This window comes from Pelodiscus sinensis, chromosome 15, assembly GCF_052426305.1.
Source record: "Pelodiscus sinensis isolate ZL-2025 chromosome 15, ASM5242630v1, whole genome shotgun sequence".
NCBI classification, from domain to species: domain Eukaryota; kingdom Metazoa; phylum Chordata; order Testudines; family Trionychidae; genus Pelodiscus; species Pelodiscus sinensis.
In genome coordinates this window covers 2,275,476-2,296,158 of record NC_143066.1, presented here as the reverse complement: position 1 = coordinate 2,296,158, position 20,683 = coordinate 2,275,476, and the positions used below count along the sequence as shown (strand labels likewise).

At 43.8% G+C, this 20,683-nt stretch overlaps 2 protein-coding genes across 23 annotated transcripts in view; one reads left to right on the top strand and one right to left on the bottom strand.

Moving 5' to 3' along the window:
• The window catches only part of MAPK8IP3 (mitogen-activated protein kinase 8 interacting protein 3), a 126,876-nt gene that overhangs the window by 102,541 nt on the left and 3,652 nt on the right, over positions 1 to 20,683 (top strand). For 19 of the 22 annotated variants that reach the window (XM_089782175.1, XM_089782173.1, XM_089782170.1 and 16 more), the window contains 13 exons: positions 4,165 to 4,326; positions 5,751 to 5,916; positions 6,322 to 6,507; positions 7,221 to 7,407; positions 8,382 to 8,504; positions 8,752 to 8,832; positions 9,870 to 9,937; positions 11,765 to 11,913; positions 12,801 to 12,972; positions 13,104 to 13,217; positions 15,720 to 15,758; positions 19,690 to 19,869; positions 20,206 to 20,349. In XM_089782175.1, coding sequence (XP_089638301.1) covers positions 4,165 to 4,326; positions 5,751 to 5,916; positions 6,322 to 6,507; positions 7,221 to 7,407; positions 8,382 to 8,504; positions 8,752 to 8,832; positions 9,870 to 9,937; positions 11,765 to 11,913; positions 12,801 to 12,972; positions 13,104 to 13,217; positions 15,720 to 15,758; positions 19,690 to 19,869; positions 20,206 to 20,349 — 1,771 coding nt within the window. The remainder of the gene's footprint in view (positions 1 to 4,164; positions 4,327 to 5,750; positions 5,917 to 6,321; positions 6,508 to 7,220; positions 7,408 to 8,381; positions 8,505 to 8,751; positions 8,833 to 9,869; positions 9,938 to 11,764; positions 11,914 to 12,800; positions 12,973 to 13,103; positions 13,218 to 15,719; positions 15,759 to 19,689; positions 19,870 to 20,205; positions 20,350 to 20,683) is intronic. The other 3 variants (XM_089782167.1, XM_089782179.1, XM_089782176.1) reach the window with 2 other exon arrangements.
• Positions 7,401 to 20,683, bottom strand: part of NME3 (NME/NM23 nucleoside diphosphate kinase 3) — a 32,069-nt gene continuing 18,786 nt past the window's right edge. The window contains exon 6 of the transcript XR_012896073.2: positions 7,401 to 7,703. The gene's annotated coding sequence lies outside the window, so the exon portion shown is untranslated. The remainder of the gene's footprint in view (positions 7,704 to 20,683) is intronic.

The window sequence follows — 20,683 nt, the reverse complement described above, 5'->3', positions numbered from 1 at the left end:
ACTTAAAAAACATTTTGTTATTTCTTTTTGAGTTTTTGGCTAGCTGTTCCTCAATCTTTTTTTGCTTTTCTTATTACATTTTTACACTTGATTTGACAGTGTTTATGTTCCTTTCTATTTATCTCAGTAGGATTGGACTTCCACTTCTTAAAAGATACCATTTTGTCCCTCACTGCTTCTTTTACATGGTGGTTAAGCCAAGGTGACTCTTTTTTAGGTCTCTTGCTATGCTTTTTAATTTGGGGCATACATTTAAGTTGGGCCTCTATTATGGTGTCTTTAAAAAGGTTCCATGCAGCTTTCAGGGATTTGGCTCTTGTCACTGTGCCTTTTAATTTCTGTTTAACACACCTCCTCATTTTTGTGTAATTCCCCTTTTTGAAATTAATTGCCAGGGTGCTGGACTGCTGAGGTGTTCTTCCCACCACAGGAATATTGAATGTTATTATATTATGGTCACTATTCCCAAGCGGTCCTGTAACGGTTATATCCTGGACCTGATCCTGCACTCCACTCAGGACTAAATCAAGAATTGCCTCTCCCCTTGTGGGTTCCTGCACCAGCTGCTCCAAGAAGCAGTCATTTAAGCCATTGAGAAATTTTATCTCCGCTTCTCTTCCTGAGGTCACATGTATCCAGTCAATATGGGGGGTAATTAAAATCCCCCATTATGACAGAGTTCTTCATTTTGGTAGCCTCTCTAATCTCCCTTAGTATTTCAATGTCAGTATCGCTGTCCTGGTCAGGTGGTCGGTAATATATCCCTACTGCTAATTTCTTCTTATTGGAGCATGGAATTACTATCCATAGCGATTCTATTGAACATGTTGATTCACTTAATATTTTTATTTTGTTTGATTCTACATTATCTTTCACATACACTCCGCCACCCACCCGGCCTGCTCTATCCTTTCTATATATTTTATATCCCGGTATGATTGTGTCCCACAGATTTTCCTCATTCCACCAGATTTCGGTGATGCCTATTATGTCAGTCTCCTCATTTAATACGAGGTACTCTAGTTCACCCATCTTATTAGTCAGACTCCTAGCATTTGTGTACAAGCACTTTAAAAATTTGCCACTGCTTATTTGTCTGCCCTTCCCTGATGCATTGGATTCATTGGGAACAATGAATGCACTCTTTTGATGTCAAGAGGGTACTTGCCCTCAACACTGACTGCACTAAGTCTTTGGAAAGTCGACGTAACTGTTCATGGCAGCAGCAGAACAAATGAAGGGGCTGCCAGTATCGTCACAGCATATTTCCTCCTGAATCATGGCTTGCACATTATGACATGGCCAAGATTGTGATATCGGGGTGTCTGTTGCACTTCAGCTCTGGTGGAAGCCTGCTTGGCTGCCTTCCTGGTTCATGTCCCTCTCCAGGAGATCTGCAGGGCGGCGAATAGGTCTTCCATCCCTATCTTCATATCGTACTATATCATTGTGAATCAGTCCAGATGGGATGTAGTGTTTGGCACAGCAGTACTTCAGTCAGCCATTTGTTGACTCCAGCCCTTCCTCCTGGGTATGGCTTGCAAATCACCTAATTGGAACAGATGTGAGGAAGCACTCAAAGAAGAAAAAATGGTTATTCACCTTCTTGTACCTGTTGTGCTTCAAGATATGTTACTCCTGTCTGTTCCAGACCCACCTTTCTTCCCCACTGTTGGAGCAGCTGGCAAGGAGGAACTGAGGGTATGTCTACACTACAAAGTTAGTTCGAACTAACGGACGTTAGTTCGAACTAACTTTAATAGGTGCTACACTAGCGCTCCGCTAGTTCGAATTTGAATCGAACTAGCGGAGCGCTTAGTTCGAACTAGGTAAACCTCATTTTACGAGGACTAACGCCTAGTTCGAACTAGCTAGTTCGAACTAAGGGCTGTGTAGCCCTTTAGTTCGAACTAGTGGGAGGCTAGCCCTCCCCAGGTTTCCCTGGTGGCCACTCTGGCCAACACCAGGGAAACTCTATGCCCCCCTCCCGGCCCCGGAGCCCTTAAAGGGGCACGGGCTGGCTACGGTGCCCGTGCCAGGTGCAAGCCTGCCAGTACCCAGCTAGCAGACCCTGCACCTGGCACGGCACAGAGCCACCCACCCGATGCCCCCCAGCCCACCCCCTCTTGCCGGGACCAGGCTGGCGGCTCCCGGGAGCTTGCCCTGGACCGCAAGAGGCGGGCACCTTCCTGGGCTAGTGCGGACATCGTGGACCTCGTCCACGATCTCCGCACTAGGCACAGGAAAGTGGCCGTCTAGGGCAGGAGAGCTGCCAGCCTGGCCACCCAGGAGCAGGTGTGCATGAAAATCAAGGGGGTCCACTGAGACCCCCGACACTGAGCCCTGAGCTTACAATGGCCGTACTGGGTCAGACCAAAGGTCCATCTAGCCCAGTAGCCTGTCTGCCAACAGCGGCCAACCCTAGGGACCCTGGAGGGGATGGACCGAAGACAATGACCAAGCCATTTGTCTCGTGCCATCCCTCTCCAGCCTTCCACAAACTTTGGGCAGGGACACCACTCCTACCCTCTGGCTAATAGGACTCCATGGACCCAACCTCCATCACTTTATCTCACTTCCCTTTAAACTCTGTTCTAGTTGTAGCCTTCACAGCCTCCTGCAGCAAGGAGTTCCACAGGTTAACTATTTGCTTTGTCAAGAATAACTTTCTCTTACTAGTTTGAAGCCTGCTACCCATTCCTTTCCTTTGGTGTCCTCTAGTCCTTCTTTATGGGAACTCAGGAAGAACTTTTCTGAATGCACCCTCTCCACCCAACCCCTGCTTTTAGAGACCTCTATCCTGTCCCCCCTCCGTCTCCTCTTTTCTAAGCTGAACAGTCCCAGTCTCTGTAGCCTTTCTTCATTTGGGACCTGTTCCCAACCCCTGATCATGTTAGTTGCCCTCCCCTCTCCCAGCCTTTCTCTTCCCCTCTCCCACCTCCTTTTCCCAGTCTCCCCCAGTTTTGTTCAATAAAGACAGAGTCAATGTTGGAAGAAACGTTATCTTTATTTTGTACATCAATAAGAAGGGGGGCTAGGGAAGGGTAAGTGGAAGGAGGTGAGGGAGGAATGGGGTACGAGCCCCCGATGGGGAGGACTGGGCTGGCTCTGCGGGCTTCTGGGGGTGGAAGCTCTCCTGCAGCCCCCCAATTACTCCCTCTCCCCAGATGGCAGCCTGCGGCAAGTGCAGCCGGGCTGATGGCCGAGTGGTGTGATGTGCCCAGTGTGGGCACTCAGGGCACTCCAAGCCAGAACTTCTTTGCAAGCGGGGCACCCCTTAGAACTGTGTGTCCGGGGTGGGGGTCGGGACCCTTTAAGCGCAGCCCTCGGCTAGCCTGAGACAGTATCTCCATGCTCTAAGTCCTCCTTTTATGCCCTGCCGGCACTGCTTCCGGCCATCCTTAAGCCCTGTTCAGAGTCCACTCAATGTGGACTTACTAGTTCGAACTAGCAAAACGCTAGTTCGAACTAGTTTTTAGTTCTAGATGCGTTAGTTCGAACTAGCTTAGTTCGAATTAACTAATTCGAACTAAGTTAGTTCGAACTAGCGCTGTAGTGTAGACATACCCTGAGGGACTATTGGGTCATCGGGATCACATATAGAACACTATGCTGGGAGCACTCCAGAGGGCTCTGCAGCCAACCCAACAGGTAGTTGATAGGGTAAAACTTTCCAACACCCATGCACGCAGTGCACACACACCTAATTTGAATAGATATTAGCAACACATCTCAAAGAACAGTGGTTATAAGAAGGTGAGTAACCATGTTTTTCCAAGTGTGAACTCTGCTAGTGCTGCCTATTCATTGATTTTTTTGGTGTGGAAAGAAGACATTCTGTTTCTCCACCTAAAAGTGTGTGGGGACCCCTTTCACCCTCTTGATTTTAGGTCACACCCACACAAAGTTTATTTTCTTTCTCTTTTAATATCATCTAATCATATTTGCAAAATTGACTCTGTGAAAGTAGTGGCTTCTGCTACACAACAGATTTCCTCCTTCCTTTCTCCCCTAAATTAACTGTGGCTTCTAGTAGAAATCCTCCTACGTTTTTGCAGGTGTTGGGAATGTGCATAGAGTGCTCAGTAGAGGAACTTGAATTTAGTAAGGTCCTGGTCCTTAATTAGTTCTTAGTCTGTTATAATTTCTGCTTTAATTGTTTAGTTGTGGTGTGCAGCTGGAGTCAACCTGATGGGGTGGAAGCCTTTTGAACAGGATTCTGGGAATGGACAGAAGCCAGATCCTGGACGTGATCCTCTCACCTGTGACCGGGAGGTAGAAGGAGAGAACAACAAAAGTAATCACACCTCTCCGGAAAAGAAAAAGGTCAGAAAAGGGACCCTCTGATTCTCCCCCCATTTTTCTGGCCTCCCTTCTATGGGGCTGTTTGCATAATGTTTCCTCCTGTTGCCATTGATTTAATTATCTATGCAGCATTATCCAGTGATAAGAGCAGGTGCTATTTACAACTCCGCCAATGAATTTGTGTTCTTGGCTAAGTCACATTCCTGACCAAGCCTCCATTTCCCCCTTTGTAATGTGCTTGGAGACCTCCATATACAAGGTGCTTTATTAGAATGAAAGGCTTGTCTGATGTTGAATGGAAATAGTCTTTCATAAATAGTATCAGGATTCAGGCAGGAACAGGATGTGATGTGAATCATGGACTCGGATAACAGATGGCTGTTGCTGCTTCAGTAATACAGAACCACTGCTTTCCAGCTATCAGACAGAAGCAGAAATGGCAAACACAATGGTTCATTTAATTTGGCCTTCCAAAAGAGGCAATGTTAGCAGCTATGAGAATGGAAAAAGATAGAGCCTATGTACTTGTAATTGATAAGTAGTGAAAGTACAGTTGAATGTAGGTTGTTTAAAAAAAACAAAATAACCGGAGAAGTCCTGTAGCACCTTACAGACTAACAAAAATATATGTATAATAACATGAGCTTCCGTGGGCTTTGTAAATCTTTGCAAGATTGTCACTACTTTAGCTTTCATGCCTTTCCACAGTAGGATGGCTGCAAAGCCTCTGAGAAGCAGGATAATATAGCAATAGATTTCTAATAACTAGTGGATTCCCACTTCAGCCCATCTGCATCCCAGCTGTATTTTGAGTTAAGAAGTGGACTTACTATCAAGTGAGTTGGTATGCTCATTCCCTGTCCTGTTTTACCACTGCAAGAGAGATTTTACTGGAACAAGCTGCTGCTTCTGAACTGCTCATTCCATTCTAGAAAGCAGCTTTTTCCACTGAACATAAACCCAGTGAGATAGCAGTTATAGCAGTTTTGAAGCCACCTAGATGGCATGCATAGCTGTTCTGTGGCCTGTCTGGGGAACTGTGATGACTTTAAAAAAGGAGGAGTTGTGCTAATAGCAGTCAGGGAGCATTCCTTGCTTAAGTTAATAGTTCAGGTACAGCCCATGTTTGCAGGATGTCTAAATGTTGTTACTATATGACTCTCCGAAAGTGTTCCTAGTGTCACTAATTGTAAATTTCAGCAGCAAAGCTAAGGGCCAAACTGCCCATTCACCCCATGTGCTCTCTGCAAGCCTGTGCTGTGGTATGCTGGAGCAGCAGGGTGGCAGAAGTTTGCTTTGTGGCTGCCTATTTTTGTGTATCTTCAGAAGCTAATAAGAGGTGTTCACTCTCCAGAGATGGCAGACTTGTCTCTTCAGACCAAATCTTGACACAGTTGGGTTGGCTAGCCATAGTCTCAGGAGTTCGGGTTCTCTTCTCACTGCAGGTCAAGGAGCTGCATGAAATGGATGCCACATCCAGCCGAGTCTGGATCCTCACGAGTACCCTCTCTACAAGTAAAGTTGTGATCATTGATGCCAACCAGCCTGGCACAGTGGTGGATCAGTTTACTGTCTGCAATGCTCATGTACTCTGCATTTCCAGTATCCCTGGTAAGTAAGAAAAGATTGTCACAAATATGCTTCACTTATTCCGTAGCTAAAAAATGGGAGCTGCTGTGAGCCGTTCAGCAACTGTGTCCAGATTGTCACCCATATCATCCGTTCATGTAGGACCAGCTTGTGGAGACCTGCCCCACATTGATGAGCACTTATTCATCTAAGTGGTACCTTTGACTTCAGAAAGTCTACTTATGTAAGCATGTACTAACCAGGGTGAGTAAGGGCTCCACAAACCTGGCTGTAATCATGGAGGCTAGGTAGGGCCCTCTCCAGGGTCTGTAGAGACTGGTAAGCTCAGAATGTTACATCTCCCTGGATATCTCAAGAATACTGCTAAAGTTAAATGAGATAGAGTGGCTGCTAAACTTATGGGAGAGTCTCTTCCTTTCCTTTCAGCGGCTAGCGACAGTGACTATCCTCCAGGTGAGATCTTTCTGGAGGGAGACATGAATCCAGAAGAATCATCTGGAGCAGATGGAGTCCTAGCAGGAATCACTCTTGTGGGTTGTGCAACCCGGTGCAATGTGCCACGCAGTAACTGTTCTTCCCGCGGAGACACCCCCGTGCTGGATAAGGGACAGAGTGAGTCTTGGGACTAAGGTCTCATGATGATCTGGTTTTCACCCTGTGCCTATAACGAGGCATACTTCATCTAGATACTCCCCTTTCTGGCCCGAAGCTCTTGAGGATCCCCAGGAGGTTTTGCAGTCTGGTTCAAGTCTTAAAAACCTTGGCCATCTCCTTTGTGTTAAAAATTAAAATACTTTTGAGATCTTCTCTTTAGAACCCAGAGTGTTCCTTTCCTCTTCTCTATCAGCGATATGTATCATGTTGCACAGTACAGGGATTAACAGAGTGGAATCTTTTGGACAGATGACATGTCTCTGATATCACTTTTGCTGCTATTTTTAGCATTTTCCTTTCCTGACTAATGTGTTTCTATAAACTCACTAATTTTACTGAGGAGAAAAGAGAAGTGAGTGTAGGAAAGGGAATAAAAATACTCTGGTCAGACACTTAGTGGAATGATCCAACATACAGGGTTTCTGACCTCCTACCAGACATAGACTACAGCTCACCTTAAAATACACTCAGACTCCTATCCTTCAGAGCAGAGATCTCGCTTTAGTACTCCCCCATCTATACTCAGGCTTGGGGGAATCTATAATAGCAGACACACAAGTTGTCTGACTTGGAAGAATAATTGTAAAACCGGAAGCTTTTATTTATTTATAGATTGATAGATCCCTCCGCCTTGTTTCCCATTTACCTTACAGCATGTTCCTCTTCCCTAGGTGAGGTGGCTGCGGTCAGCAATGGGAAGATTAATCAGTCCCAGTCTACAGAAGAGGCAACAGAAGCTACAGAGGTACCAGAGAATGGTGCAAATGAAACAGAACCAGCTCAAGTTCGGCCTGGTCCACTTACAGAGCACATTTTTACGGATCCAGCTCCAGCTCAGGCACCTGTTAGGCAGAACAGGTAGGTTGGCTGCATGGAGTATGCACTCTTGCCTTATCCTTAGATATAGCTCCTTAGGGCAGGAGCCATCTTTTTATCCCATGTTTGTACAGCGCCTACTGCAGTAATGTTCTGATCCATGATAGGGAGTCCCTGGTGCTATGGTAACACAAAAAATAGATAATAATACAGTTGTTTACCATCTCTCTTTGCCTGCATCAGCTGTCCATGATGAGTAAAATGAGGTGGCCAGCCTGGTTTTTTGGGGCAGATTCAAACTGTCATCGTTTTCATGCCAAGTCAATATCACAGATGGGCTAACAGGATAAAAGAGCAATAAAATAAAACAAACATGGTTCAGCCAACAGCACACTGGTCTGTTTATGAGCAGATATTTAATCTCCTGATGTGAAATTAGAGCTGCTATCAAGAGGAATCCTTACAGAACAACTACACTTGAATGTTCTCATCTGACTCTGTCTGATTTTGACATTTATTTATTCTGGTAATATCTAATGTGCAAGGTGCTGTACAGATATCAAAGGAGGCACAATCTTTGACCAAAATCTTAGAGTAAATGAGACAGGGATGGTGATCTTTGGCTGGAATGGTGCTATAGAAATGCAAAGAAAAAGCTCAGTTTTAACCCCTCCCCTTTTTTTTAAACCAAAAGGAAATGTAAGAGACAAAAAAATTCTAGTTAACCATAAACTAAGTATGTTACCTAATACTAAGGTTAAAACATACCTAGAAAGAACATTCATTTAACAATAGCTTTGAAAAAATCAGGACATAACCAATTGAAGAACAATTGATAAAAGCACTGTCACAGAGATTGCATCAACCTGTGCGTTCACCCTAGGACTCTAACTGGGGACTTGGCACTACTTTTATATAACTAAGAATAATGAACCTTGCTGAAAAGGATACTCTGCTATGTATTTTAGGTCACAGACATGATCTGTAATGAACTTGAGTCTGTTTTGCTTCTGTAGTGAGAATGGGCAACAAAAAACAGAGTCAAGCACAGTTCTGCCAGAGCAGGAAGTGAATGGTGATGCTGCTGGAACAGGCACCAGTGCCGCACCCACAATGTGGCTCGGGGCACAGAATGGCTGGTAGGTTCACTGTTGTCTTACAGAACCCTATGTCACCCGCATTCATAAAAAAACCCATTACTGTTACATTTATAGAGTGCATCCTTGCTGCACTAGCTTAGCTAGTTCATCTTAGGCTGAGCAACTCACCTACACTTTTGCAAATTCCTTTCATGCTAGAGTGAAAGATACAAACCCTACCCCATAGTTCAGCCTTTGTAGGTGTATGGACGTTTCTGCTGACTCACTGTCTGCTCCCCTTTCCCAGGCTGTACGTGCACTCAGCAGTGTCCAACTGGAAGAAATGTCTGCATTCGATAAAGCTGAAGGATTCTGTGCTGAGCCTGGTGTAAGTTTGTATACTGAGTTGGGGACTCTAAAACAGGGAATTCATTACTTGTCCTTGGTTGGTCCTGTGCCTGGCCATCTTTTCCTCACCCAGAAAAGTGTTCTGGAAATCAGTAAAGAGCTGTGGGGAGGGAGTCTGCATCTGCTTTCTGTTCAGTGATCCATTTAAGCCTCACAGGAAATTTCTACACTGCACACTAAGCCCAGGTCTTACGGAGGCTTGCAGATTGTGTTTCCAAGTTCATGCTTGAGCATGCACACTGCATTTTAAGCCTGGATTTACAGTTGCTGGATCTGGGGGTTTCATCTGTGCTAATGTGTCCATTCTGTACTGAACAGACCATCTTATTTGGGTCTGTGGCTAGACCTGCATCCACCTTGAAAAATGACAGGCCTCGGACCTGAGTCATGGAGGAATTGCACTCTGACCCATCACTTAGTAGGGTCCTAGAACTCAAGTCCTGAATGCTTGCTGACCTGACTCACTGATTTGTGATGGAAAGAGCTCTTGGGCTGAAATCTGAGTCAGAGCCCAGACTTAAGTGTGTATTGTAGACATACCCATACTGAGCTGTCTTCTTTCCCAGTTGGAGGTTTGTACTAAATGAGACGGAACATTGGAAATAAGTAAATGGGAAGGGGAGGAGGAGAACAGCTTGAATCTTCTCTGACTCACACTAATGTAAATTAGAAATCAGTGAAGTTACACTATTGTAAAGTCAGTGAAAAGGAGAGGTGAAACTCAACAGGGCATTGGTGAGACCCTGTTCAGTCTTATAATGAAGGCACTAGTGCTACCAATAGAATAAAGAAACTATGTGTGTGACTCTGACGCGTGCTGAATGTTGTCTGCAAGTGCTGGATTTAGTAGTCGTGCTAAGACCATATCTGTGATTTGTCTAGAGACTGGAAATGATTTATAACCAAGAGAGTGGGAGAAGTAACCTTTCATTCCCCAGACCAAGCAGACATCTGAAACCAGCAGCATTTCCTGTTGCTACAAGTTTTTCATGAGCATTTTCTTTTCTATTATTTCAGGCATGTGAAAGGACGGGTTCTTGTTGCCTTGGCTGATGGAACACTAGCCATATTCCATCGAGGAGAGGGTAAGAATCAAAGCAGTAAAGATGAATTAGCCAGCTTCAAAACAGAAGCAGTCTGTGGAAATGAATAAAGCATGTTTCAAGATGGCATAGTGCTAGCTTACTAGAGAATTAATTTTTTTTTAAATGTATGACTACTATAAAAGTTTTATCCTTACCCTCCATCATTATAGTTCCTCTTATGTCTGGGTTGTAGATTTTTATCCTGTTCGCTGCCAGCTGATTTTGCATCTCTGTCACACTGCAACTCCCAGCTGCATTCACACCTGGGAACTTCAGAGCAGTTTCCAGTTGTGACGGAAGTTCCTAGAGCAAAACCTTGCCTAATTACACTCAGATAATTCAAGGAGTAATCAGAGTAGTGGGGTCAGTACAACATACTAAACTACACAGCCTGCTGTTTGGGTGGAAACCAGTTTCGTTTCAACTTCTGTTATGGTTGGTTAGGTAGTGTGAACTTGGCATTCAGGTCTGATTATTCATATATTCAGAACATTCATATTAAAGCTACAGTAATCCTTCATGACCTAGAGATTATATGCCTTCAGAAGAAGTGGGATTGCTCTAGTAGCTGGAGCATAGGTCTACAAGTGAGAGATCTGGGTTCTGTCCCCAGCTGAGAGTGACTTTGGGCAAATCATTTAACTATGCTTCATTGTCTGTAAAATGGGGAGAATAATGCCCCTTACAGATGGAGTGTAAGACTATAATTCATTCAAGCAAGCTTTGAGAGAGTCCATTAGGTTTGCTTTCTTTTTTCCCCCATGGTTTTTGCTGTAGCTCATTTAAAAAAAACTCAGGGGAGTCTAAAGCCTCCGTACTTATTGTGAGGAGGTGAATAATCAGCCAGATTTTCGGAGTTTCATGTTAGGGATGTGAACGACTAGTCGCTCTCCACTACCCTTGGGCTCCATGTGGCACTGCTGCTTTGAAACGCTATGTGGAGCCTGATGCTGGGCTCCCTGCAGCATTTCAAAGCGGCAGCGCTGCATGGACCCTGAGGTCTGGCCATCTCGGGTTGGACATTCTCTCCCGGCATTGCTGCCTTGAAATGCCACAGGGAGCACTGGGCCAGCAGGGGACTGCTGAGTCCCCCATTTGTCCCGGGCTCCCCACAGCGCTTTCACTTTTGAAGTGTAGCAACAGCACTGGAGCTGTTGCAACACTTCACAGGCGGAAGCGCCCTTATCGACTAATCGAATAGTTGATGCAAATTGCATTGACTGTTCGATTAGCCAAATAATTGAAATTTTACAGCCCTATTTAATGTGTTTAGTGAGCATAAGTCTCTGACCCCCAAGTAACAGTGTGAATCTGCCTTGTTAGCAGATCTAGGGAAAATGAGCTTTGGTGTGTGTGTTTTATAATTCATGAATCTCCACTGCCAGTTTAGCAGGAATTCACATTTGATTATTTATACATTCAGAATCTCCAAATTCTATTTCAGTATAATAAACTACCTTGATTCTTTGTACTTCTTATTATGGGAATTTTCCTGCAGAAATTCTTTTCACTTTTGGCAACACAAAGATTTCTGTAGTCTTCAGATTATGACAGTTATGTATCAGCATTTCCCTCCTGCGTTTCATCTGGGTCTCGTGGTATGAATTGTATTCCTGAATAATTTGTTCTTGAGGGTTCCTGGCCAGTCTTGTGCTCCTCCTTGACTACTCAGAAAGCTAAGAGTATTGATTACTTATAGCTGTGTTTTAAATAACTAACACAGCTTTCATTTCTGGGACAGTACCACACTGGAACTACCCAGTCCCAGAACTAAGTGGAATAACAGCTGTTGAGTGCACAACCCCTCTGCTGTCTGCTTTTCCCTAGATGGTCAGTGGGACCTCAGCAATTACCACCTGATGGACCTGGGTCATACCCACCATTCCATCCGCTGCATGGCTGTGGTGTACGATAGAGTCTGGTGCGGCTATAAGAACAAAGTCCACGTCATCCAGCCTAAAACAATGCAGATTGAGGTGAGGAAAGTGAGTGTGAGACAGGTTGGTTGCTGGCTCCTGCTATATTTGTTCTTGCTGCTGTTTGGCTGGGGAGTGAGTGAATGCAGATCTTTTGTATGCTCTCTGTTGACTCCATGGTGGTAGGGCAGAAGCTGTAATGGGAGGTCTTTACTCTGGAGATCTGCCAGAAAAGCATTCCACCTCATCTAACTGATGAGATCAGCGGCTGGCTCTAGTGTGTATCTGTTAGGCAGTGTATGACTATAAAATGGGCAAGTGTGGGTAGCAAGCTGTGGGGTGGAAGCTCCATTTACTGAAGAGCAAGCAGTTAGTTTAAACCCCATCTTACTGAAATTGTGATTTGTAACTGGAGTAACAGTGCCTTGTAGGATGCAGCTGCTATGAAAGGGGGAAAAATATCAACAGTAAATTCGCAGCCCGAAAATGCACCTACCTCATCCCCAGCACCTCCCTCATCCTTGTGCTTTTAAAAAGCTAGACTGAGAAGTGTTGGCTGATTCCTGCTGCATTGTTTGAAGAGTGCTCTGAGTAAGGCAAAACAGGTTCATTTCATTTCACTCATTGGCATGAGCCATTTCATGAATGTCCTAGTTCCAAAGCAGTCCATTAAAATATCTGTTTCCTGTAATCAGCCCCACCAGTCAGTTATCGGAGCCTTGAGCCTCTGACTGGGAAGGGCTAATTAATTACCTGTGAAGCTTTGCTGCAGTGAAGCTTAGAGGGAACACTGCTGGCCAGTCACACAGTTCAGCTTTGGGGTACTGTATTGGAGGTTTCAGAGCTACCTCCTTAGTTTATGCCTATGACCCAGGAATCATGAAAGCCAACAAATGCTCCCCAGCCTAGTGATAAACTCATGTTGCTCCCCCTATGATTCCTTTCAGAAATCCTTTGATGCCCACCCACGTCGGGAAAGCCAGGTCCGTCAGCTGGCATGGATCGGAGATGGGGTGTGGGTTTCAATACGCTTGGACTCTACACTGAGGCTATATCATGCCCACACCCATCAGCACCTTCAGGATGTGGACATAGAGCCTTATGTCAGCAAGATGCTAGGTGAGAAAGCAGTGCCAGTCAGGAAATGGCCTGTTTGTTGTTCTGGAGATCGGGGCGCATCAGTGTTTGATAGGTGGCATTGCTCCAAGCGATACTGTCTTCACTGATTCTGCAATTCTCATGCTTGGCAGGCACTGGAAAGTTGGGCTTCTCATTTGTGCGAATCACAGCCCTGCTCATCGCCGGCAATCGCCTCTGGGTTGGAACAGGGAATGGTGTTGTGATCTCCATCCCACTGACAGAGAGTAGGTGATGTTCATCAGATGTTTTTCTGTGTTTCTTTAATGTTAGAAATGTGGCTGGCACATTAATGTATCTCCATGCTCAGCCTTTGCATCTTGATGCGAGAACTGGACCTCTGGTCATGGCAGTTTCCAGGGAGAAGGGAGGGGACAGCCATGAAAGTTTTGCACCACCTTACAGAAAGACAAGCCTCAGTCTTAAGCATTCTAGGACATCATTTTGCTCAATTCAGGGAAGAGTCTTCTCAATCTGCTGCTGCAGTCAAAAAAGCTAACAAGATGTTAGACTGTATCAAGAACAGGCTGCAGAATAATCCAGAAAAATGTACAATGCCATTATACAAATCAGTGGGACTTCCTCATCTAGAATATTGTGTGCATTACTGATCATCCCATCTCAAAATGAACATTACAGAAGTTAGAGAGGGTTCACAGATGGGAACCAGGAATTGATAAAGAATGAGATGGTGAATCATATGGAGTCTGTTATACTTTTATATCTATTGGTGATGCAACTTTATCTGCAAAACTGCAGTCCTGATCATCCCATCTCAGAAAGGATATTGTAGAACTAGAGAGGGCTCAGAGAAGGGCAACATGAATGATCAAGGACTGGAAAAACTCTCTTATGAAAAGAGCTTGAAAATATTAGGATGGTTACCTCAGAAAGGAGCTGAATAAGATGAGGCATGGTAGAAGTATATAAAATAATGGATGGTGTAGTATAAAAAGCAGATTGGAAATCCATTCCTCCCTGTCTCATAATACATAACACAAGGGACAGTGAATGAAATTGAAAAGAAGAGAATTTAAAACTGATACAAGGAAATACATTTTTCACAATTTGTAAATAAATTCTTGAACTCATTGCCACAGAATATTGTTGAGGCTAAGAACTTACCTGCTCAGCTCCTTTTAGAATCTTGTTATCTGGATATTCGGAGTATCTAGACTTACCACAGTTAATGCAAAGAAGTTTAAATGCTCATGCTTCAGGGTTTAAGCCAATCTGTAACCTCTTCACAGCAACAGAATTACTGTGCAGGTGCCTGATGTTGCAGTTTCCTGTACTTCCCTCTGAGGCATCTAATGCTGGTCACTGTTTAAGATGGGATATTGGACTAGTCTGAGCCCATCTGGCAATTCCTGTGTTCCTAGAATTATTTGGCTTGAAGACTGATCTTTGTAATGAGGTCCATTCAGCTGGGAAGGACTGAGAGAAATAGGCAGCTTGTGAAATGATAGCCCATAGAATTAGGGAAAGTCTGAAATATCTCTGCAGTGTTCACTTTCAGCGATGTTGTTTGAGGTTCTTTGTTTTGCCTAATTTGATTGAGGTGCCCTGTATTATGATCTGACACACCCAAGTTATGGAATTAAGAATAAACTAGAGGTTAATTTGCCTCATGCAAAGATCAAATGGACGTTTTTGTTGCTGGCCCTTGCAGTCCAGTAGAAAGTGTTTCTTCCTCCTGAGGAGGAGTTGTTGGCTCAATCTAGATGCAGGCTGCTGTTGAACATGACTTTAAGGTGGTTAACAGCTGTTGACTCATTCTGAAGGCAGTGGTCAGGGGGATGCAGCAATGGAAAATGCAGCCTGTTTCTGGAAGGGTGGCTACAGAATGAGAAGTTTTCTGAGCATTTGTTTCAGTAGACCTCTTATGATGCAGTAAGTAGCTGAACTTTCTCCACCAGCAACATCTTGCTGGGCTAATGGTGCAGAAGGTTCATTAAAACTAAATCTTTGATTTGATTTAGTCAGTCCAGTAAAAATCAGTATCTTAAGCCAACTCTATCCAGTAAAATGAGGGGACCCAGCAAGTACTAACAGACAAGACTCTAGAATTGGGGAAGAGGGGTCAGTAGTTTAAACATTCACTAATGCCACTCTTCACATGCCAATCAACATCTTATCTGCTTTCCATTGGGGAAAGTTTGCTTCTAAGTGGACTTCAATGTACTGGAATTTTCAGTAAGGATCTAACCGTTAATGCAAGCATCCCCCAAAAGGGACAGGCCTTATGATATGGGCTCAGAAATGGGGTTCTCAAGTTGTGATACACAGAGTTGGATTTAGTGGCTGATTAACCTGGTGTTAAGAAGCAGGAGTGGACAATTCCAATCTAGGAGGACTACAGTGGATTTGCTGTTTATATCAAACAGAAATGTTCTATCCAGCACTACAGAAAGAAGAGGGAACCCTGCTTTCAAGTCATTTCACAGTGACTAGAAGCAGATGCACTAGCCTCTGATAGTTGATGTGATTTTTAAAAATGCAGTAAGATTTCGCTATGAAGCTGAATTTTTCTCTCCCCTGCTTTATTGCACCACATGTTCTTTTACGATAAGAAAGAGGAGAGCAAGGTCAGTCTGGTGTTTCTCTAGATTTAAAAAAAAAAAATTCTTCTTCCTGCAGTTTCTCCCAATAATTGCCTTTTTCTTCTTTCCTTACCTACCTGTCTGTTCCCATGTTCCTTTGTTTTCCCATTCCTGGCCCGTGCCTAGCTGTAGTCCTCCACCGAGGTCAACTCCTTGGGCTCCGGGGTAAGTCCAACACCTCCTTCCATCTAGATTTACTATGTCATTCCTTGTCCACCCATCGACTTTTCCACCCCTTCATCCATTCGCTTCTCTATCCATGTATTCATTCACCTCTCTCATTTTAAGATGCAATTGCTGAGAAGAGCCTAGAGATAATATAAATAGCATCATTCCTCTAGGGCCAAGAACATTTGAACCCCTCTTGGCAGCAATCCCATTTGTTTTATTGTGAAACTGAATATTTTAATTTGTCCATGTAGTTTCTTTGGGTGACTCAGATTTCAGAAGGTGATTAACCAAACTGTTCACTTTGTAAGCCTCACAGTAAAGATCTGCTTAGCCAGATGTTCCCAGGTAGACAAGAAGAAACTGTCCACTTAGTCTTGCAAGATTTTTCTGGACTCGTTCATTTTCTAAAACAATTATGGCATTTGCTACTGTGGAATCTCATAACCAGAGTAATTGAGCAGGTTTTCTAAAAGCCTTAAAAATAATTAGAAAGTATGCAAGTTAAGCCAGTGATCCTGGAAAAATTGAAAGTTCATGGTTCAAGCCTTAAGATGACCATCTTCAGGGGTCAAGACGAAATCTTTTTCTCCCTATAATGCACAGCACAATCAGTCTTCACTTTGAAGCATTTGATACTGATCATTGCTTCAGACAGACCTTCTAGCCCAATATTCTTTGGCTGATACGACTTCTATATAATATTCAAATGCCAGCCAATTGTGGCAAACCAGGTCACAAAAATGCAGAAAGCCCTTAGTGATACGGTCTCTTTCTGACCAACTCTTATTCTTCAGAGTTATTTCAGCATCATTTAATAAATGAAATAGATCTCAGCCCAGAATATTCTATGGAAACAATGAGTCCCTGTGGAATCAGGATGGTGGTAGCAAACATCTCATAATAGAATTGTCAGACTGGAAAGGACCATCTAGTCCAGTCCCTTGTACTCATGACAGGACTAAGTATTATGTTGTAGTTCTTCCAAGTGACTGATCACAAATAGAAGCTTTAGATTCAATACAGTGTCCCTCTCAAGATTAAAGTAGCTAGGGTCATAAAGGGTAACAAGCAAACATTTTACTAATGCATTAGAAGCAAGAGAAAGATCAAGAACAGTGTAGGACTGTTAATGAGGAGGAAAAGACAATAACAGAAAATGCAGCAGTGGCTGAAGAGTTAAATACCTTTTTTATTTCAGCTTTCACCAAAAAGGTAGCAATGATAGGACAGCTAACATAGCAAGCATTTTTGGTGTAAATGGGCTAGGATCTGAAATTAAAATAGGGAAAGATCAAGTTGGGAATTAATTGGACAATTTACATATCTTCAAGTCAGCAGAGCCAGATGAAATACATCCTAGAATATTTAAGGAACTGACTGAAGAAATCTCTGAGCCATTAGCAATTATCTTTGTGAACTTACGAAGGACAGAAGAAATCAGAGAAGTGCAAATATAGTACAGATTGAATTTCTGTAGTCCGGCACCATCAGGACCTAATCAGTGAATTACAGGAGGTCAATGCTGTCTAGCATCATTTCCAACACTTCTGCTGCTCACTGGGCTCTTATAAGACATTTGGGATAAATTAGAGCTAAATAACAGCACAGAACACTGAGAGCCAGGACTGGTGGCTATAAAAAACTTGATGGGAACATGGGAAACTTGGCCACACCCAGGATAAGTGGACATCCAGCTAACTAAAATCATGCCGGTCCATGGTTGTTGCCAGATCAGAGAGTGACGGACTTAGAGAAGTTCAACCTGTAGCTGTCTATAAATAGGGGACTAAGGACAAACCAGAGCTTTATGGACCAATATCTTAACTTCAGTACCCAGAAAGATAATAGTGCAAATAATCAGACAATCAGTTTGTAATTCCCTAGAAGATAATAAGGTGATAAGTAATAGTCAACATGGATTTGTCAAGAACAAATAATGTCAAACCTACTTGATATTTGTCTTTGCTAGAGTAACAAGCCTTGTGGATAAAGGGAAGCAGTAGATCAGCTATCTTGACTTTAGTAAGTCTTTTGATGTTGTCTCATAGGGATATATAGCTTAGGTGAGCCTGCTATATGGTGGATGCACAACTGGTTGGAAAACAATATTCTGTACATCGAGAATAGTTATCGGTGGTTCACAGTCAAGCAGGAAGGGCATTTCAAGTGGTGTTTCGCAGGGATCTCTCCAGAGTCCAGTTCTATTGAATAGCTTCATAAGTGATTTGCATAATGGCATAGAGAATACATTTACAAGCTTTGTGGATGATACCAAGCTGGAAGTGGTTGCAAGGTCAGGATTAGAAATCAAAATGATCTTAATAAACTGAAAAAAATGGTCTGAAGTAAAAATAAAATCATTAAGAACAAATGCAAAGAACTCCACCTACAAAACAGGAAATGATTTGTCTAGGAAAGAGTATTGCAGAGGGGGACCTGGCTGTCATAATGAACCACAAATGAAATATGAGTCGACAGTGTAACACCCTTGCAAAAAAGGCAAATGTTCTGGGACATTTTGGCAGGTCTCAAGAAATCAGTCTTCTGCTCTACTCCATGCTGATAAAGCCTCAGCTGGAATAATGTGTCCAGTGCTGGGCACCGCACTTCAGGAAAAATATGAATGGGAGAAAATCCAAAGGAGAGCAACAAAAATGAAGAAAGATCTAGAAAATATGGCCTATGAGGGGAGATGGAAAGAATTTGGATTGTTTAGTCTGGAGCTGAGAAGATGAAGGGGCAGGGCATGAAAATAGACCTCAAATACAGAAAAAGAGAAGGGTGATCAATTGTTCTCTTTAACCACCGACAGCAGGCCAAGGAGCAGCGGGCTCAAATTGCAGCAATGGAGGTTTAGGTGGGTCATTAGGGAAAAACTTCCTCTTAAGATGGTTAAGCACTGGAATAAATTAACTCGGGAGGGTGTGGAACATTCTTCACTGGAGATGTGTAAGAGCAGGTTAGACAAACACCTGTCAAGAATGGTCTAGATAATACTTAGTCCTGCATCAGTCCAAGAAACTGGACTACCTAACATATTGAGGTCCCTTCCAGTCCTATATCCCTGTGCTTTCTAGTGGCCTAGGTGTGCATGTGGTAGAAGGAGTCTTCCTCCTTGAGTACTGAGTTCCAGTCTGTTTTCACTGATAAAAGGAAGAATTCACTTTTTCAAAGCCTAATCCTGCAAGGTACTGAGCATTCTTTGCTCCCACTGAAGTCTATGGGAACTGAGGATGGTCAAAACCTCCTGAGGAGTTCTTGAGTAGCCAAATAGTTGAACTCATGGTCCTAAGGGCTTAGGCTGGTGGCAGAATTCTCCTTGAATTAGAAAGGGAACCCAAATACTATTGAGATTGAGAGTGCCTTCTCTAACACTGCAGAAGGCTGTATTGCCAGCCAATGTCCTTGACTTGATTTTGAAGCTGAGCAATTTCATCAAGCTGGGTAAGAACCATTCCTCTTCAGATGCATGAAAGACAGGAGTCCAACCTTCTCCCCAGGACAGGGAACTTAGCTCATTTAAGCATCATGACTGGTCACTGGGGCAGCTCCTGCTCTGACTCTGCCATCCTGAGTTGAGAAGAAGGAAGATTGTAGCTCTAGTCTCGAAGGCCTTTACTGAGATGCCCTTAACACCCTCACTGCAGTATGTGTCAAGATGGGATTGCTCTTCCAACCAACCTGCAGAGAGGAGCATTTCCCCATTATCTAAGTACCTATTTTATGAGCAGCCCAACTTATTAACACCATTGGATGTGACTGTGCCAGTAGAGAGGGGGCCTGAATAGTCTAGCATGAGGGCATAAATCAGGACCTTTAACGAGCATCTGCACATTTAAAGTTTTTCCTACATGGCTTTTGTTTTTCTTGCACACTTCTCGCTTTGACTGGTCTATAAATGGGTTTTTCTCCTCCCTGTCTTCAGCCAATAAGACCTCCCCAACATCTGGAGAGGGGAATCGCCCTGGTGGAATCATTCATGTGTATGGTGATGACAACAGTGACAAATCTGCCAGCAGTTTCATCCCCTACTGCTCCATGGCTCAGGCACAGCTCTGTTTTCATGGCCACCGTGATGCAGTCAAGTTCTTTGTCTCTGTTCCTGGTAAGGATGGCCAGGGTACCTCCTCATGAGGATTCTGGCATTTACATTTTTTGATCTTCTTATGCCCTAAGACATCTGTAGGCTCTACCATTGCAGGGAGAGGTCTGAGCTGCCCTATTGTAGAAGGCGGTAGATGACACTGCATCTTCTGCAGCTCTTTATGAATTACCTACCTTTTTAAGGTCCTTTGGGTTTTTTGTGTCCGCATTAGAATAAAATCCAGATTCCCAACAGCTGGGACAGAATTGGCAGGGTGAGCACCCTCATGTGTGTCCTTTAGCTGAGCATTCTGGGAGCATGGTGGAGTTGCTTACAGGAGCACCTGTGCTCTTTCAGGTAATGTTCTTGCAACTCTGAATGGGAGTGTGTTGGACAGCCCCTCAGAGAACCCCAGCACAACAGCCCCTGAGACTGAGGGGCAGAAGCTGAAAAATGTCCTGGTGCTGAGTGGAGGAGAAGGGTACATCGATTTCCGGATTGGTGAGTTCCTACTGTTCCCCTTTGGGGAAGAGGTGAAGTGGAAAGTGTTGCAGGTAAAACGGGCCAATGGGATTAAAGAGAAAACTGTTGCTACATAGCAAGTTCAGTTTCCACTTGTCATGTCTCCTGGTATAGAGGAAGCCATTGGGCATTTTACTCTGTTAGCCACCCTTTTCCAGGAGATATGGTTGCCTAACCCCATCTGTCACAGTTGACTGTCTCTAACCCATGTTGTTATAAGGATGGGCTCCTGTAGGGGATGAGGGAGTGGACAGTGCATGTGATTAGGGATATTGGAAGGTTATGTTTTGTGTCTCTATGACTCTCTCTTAAC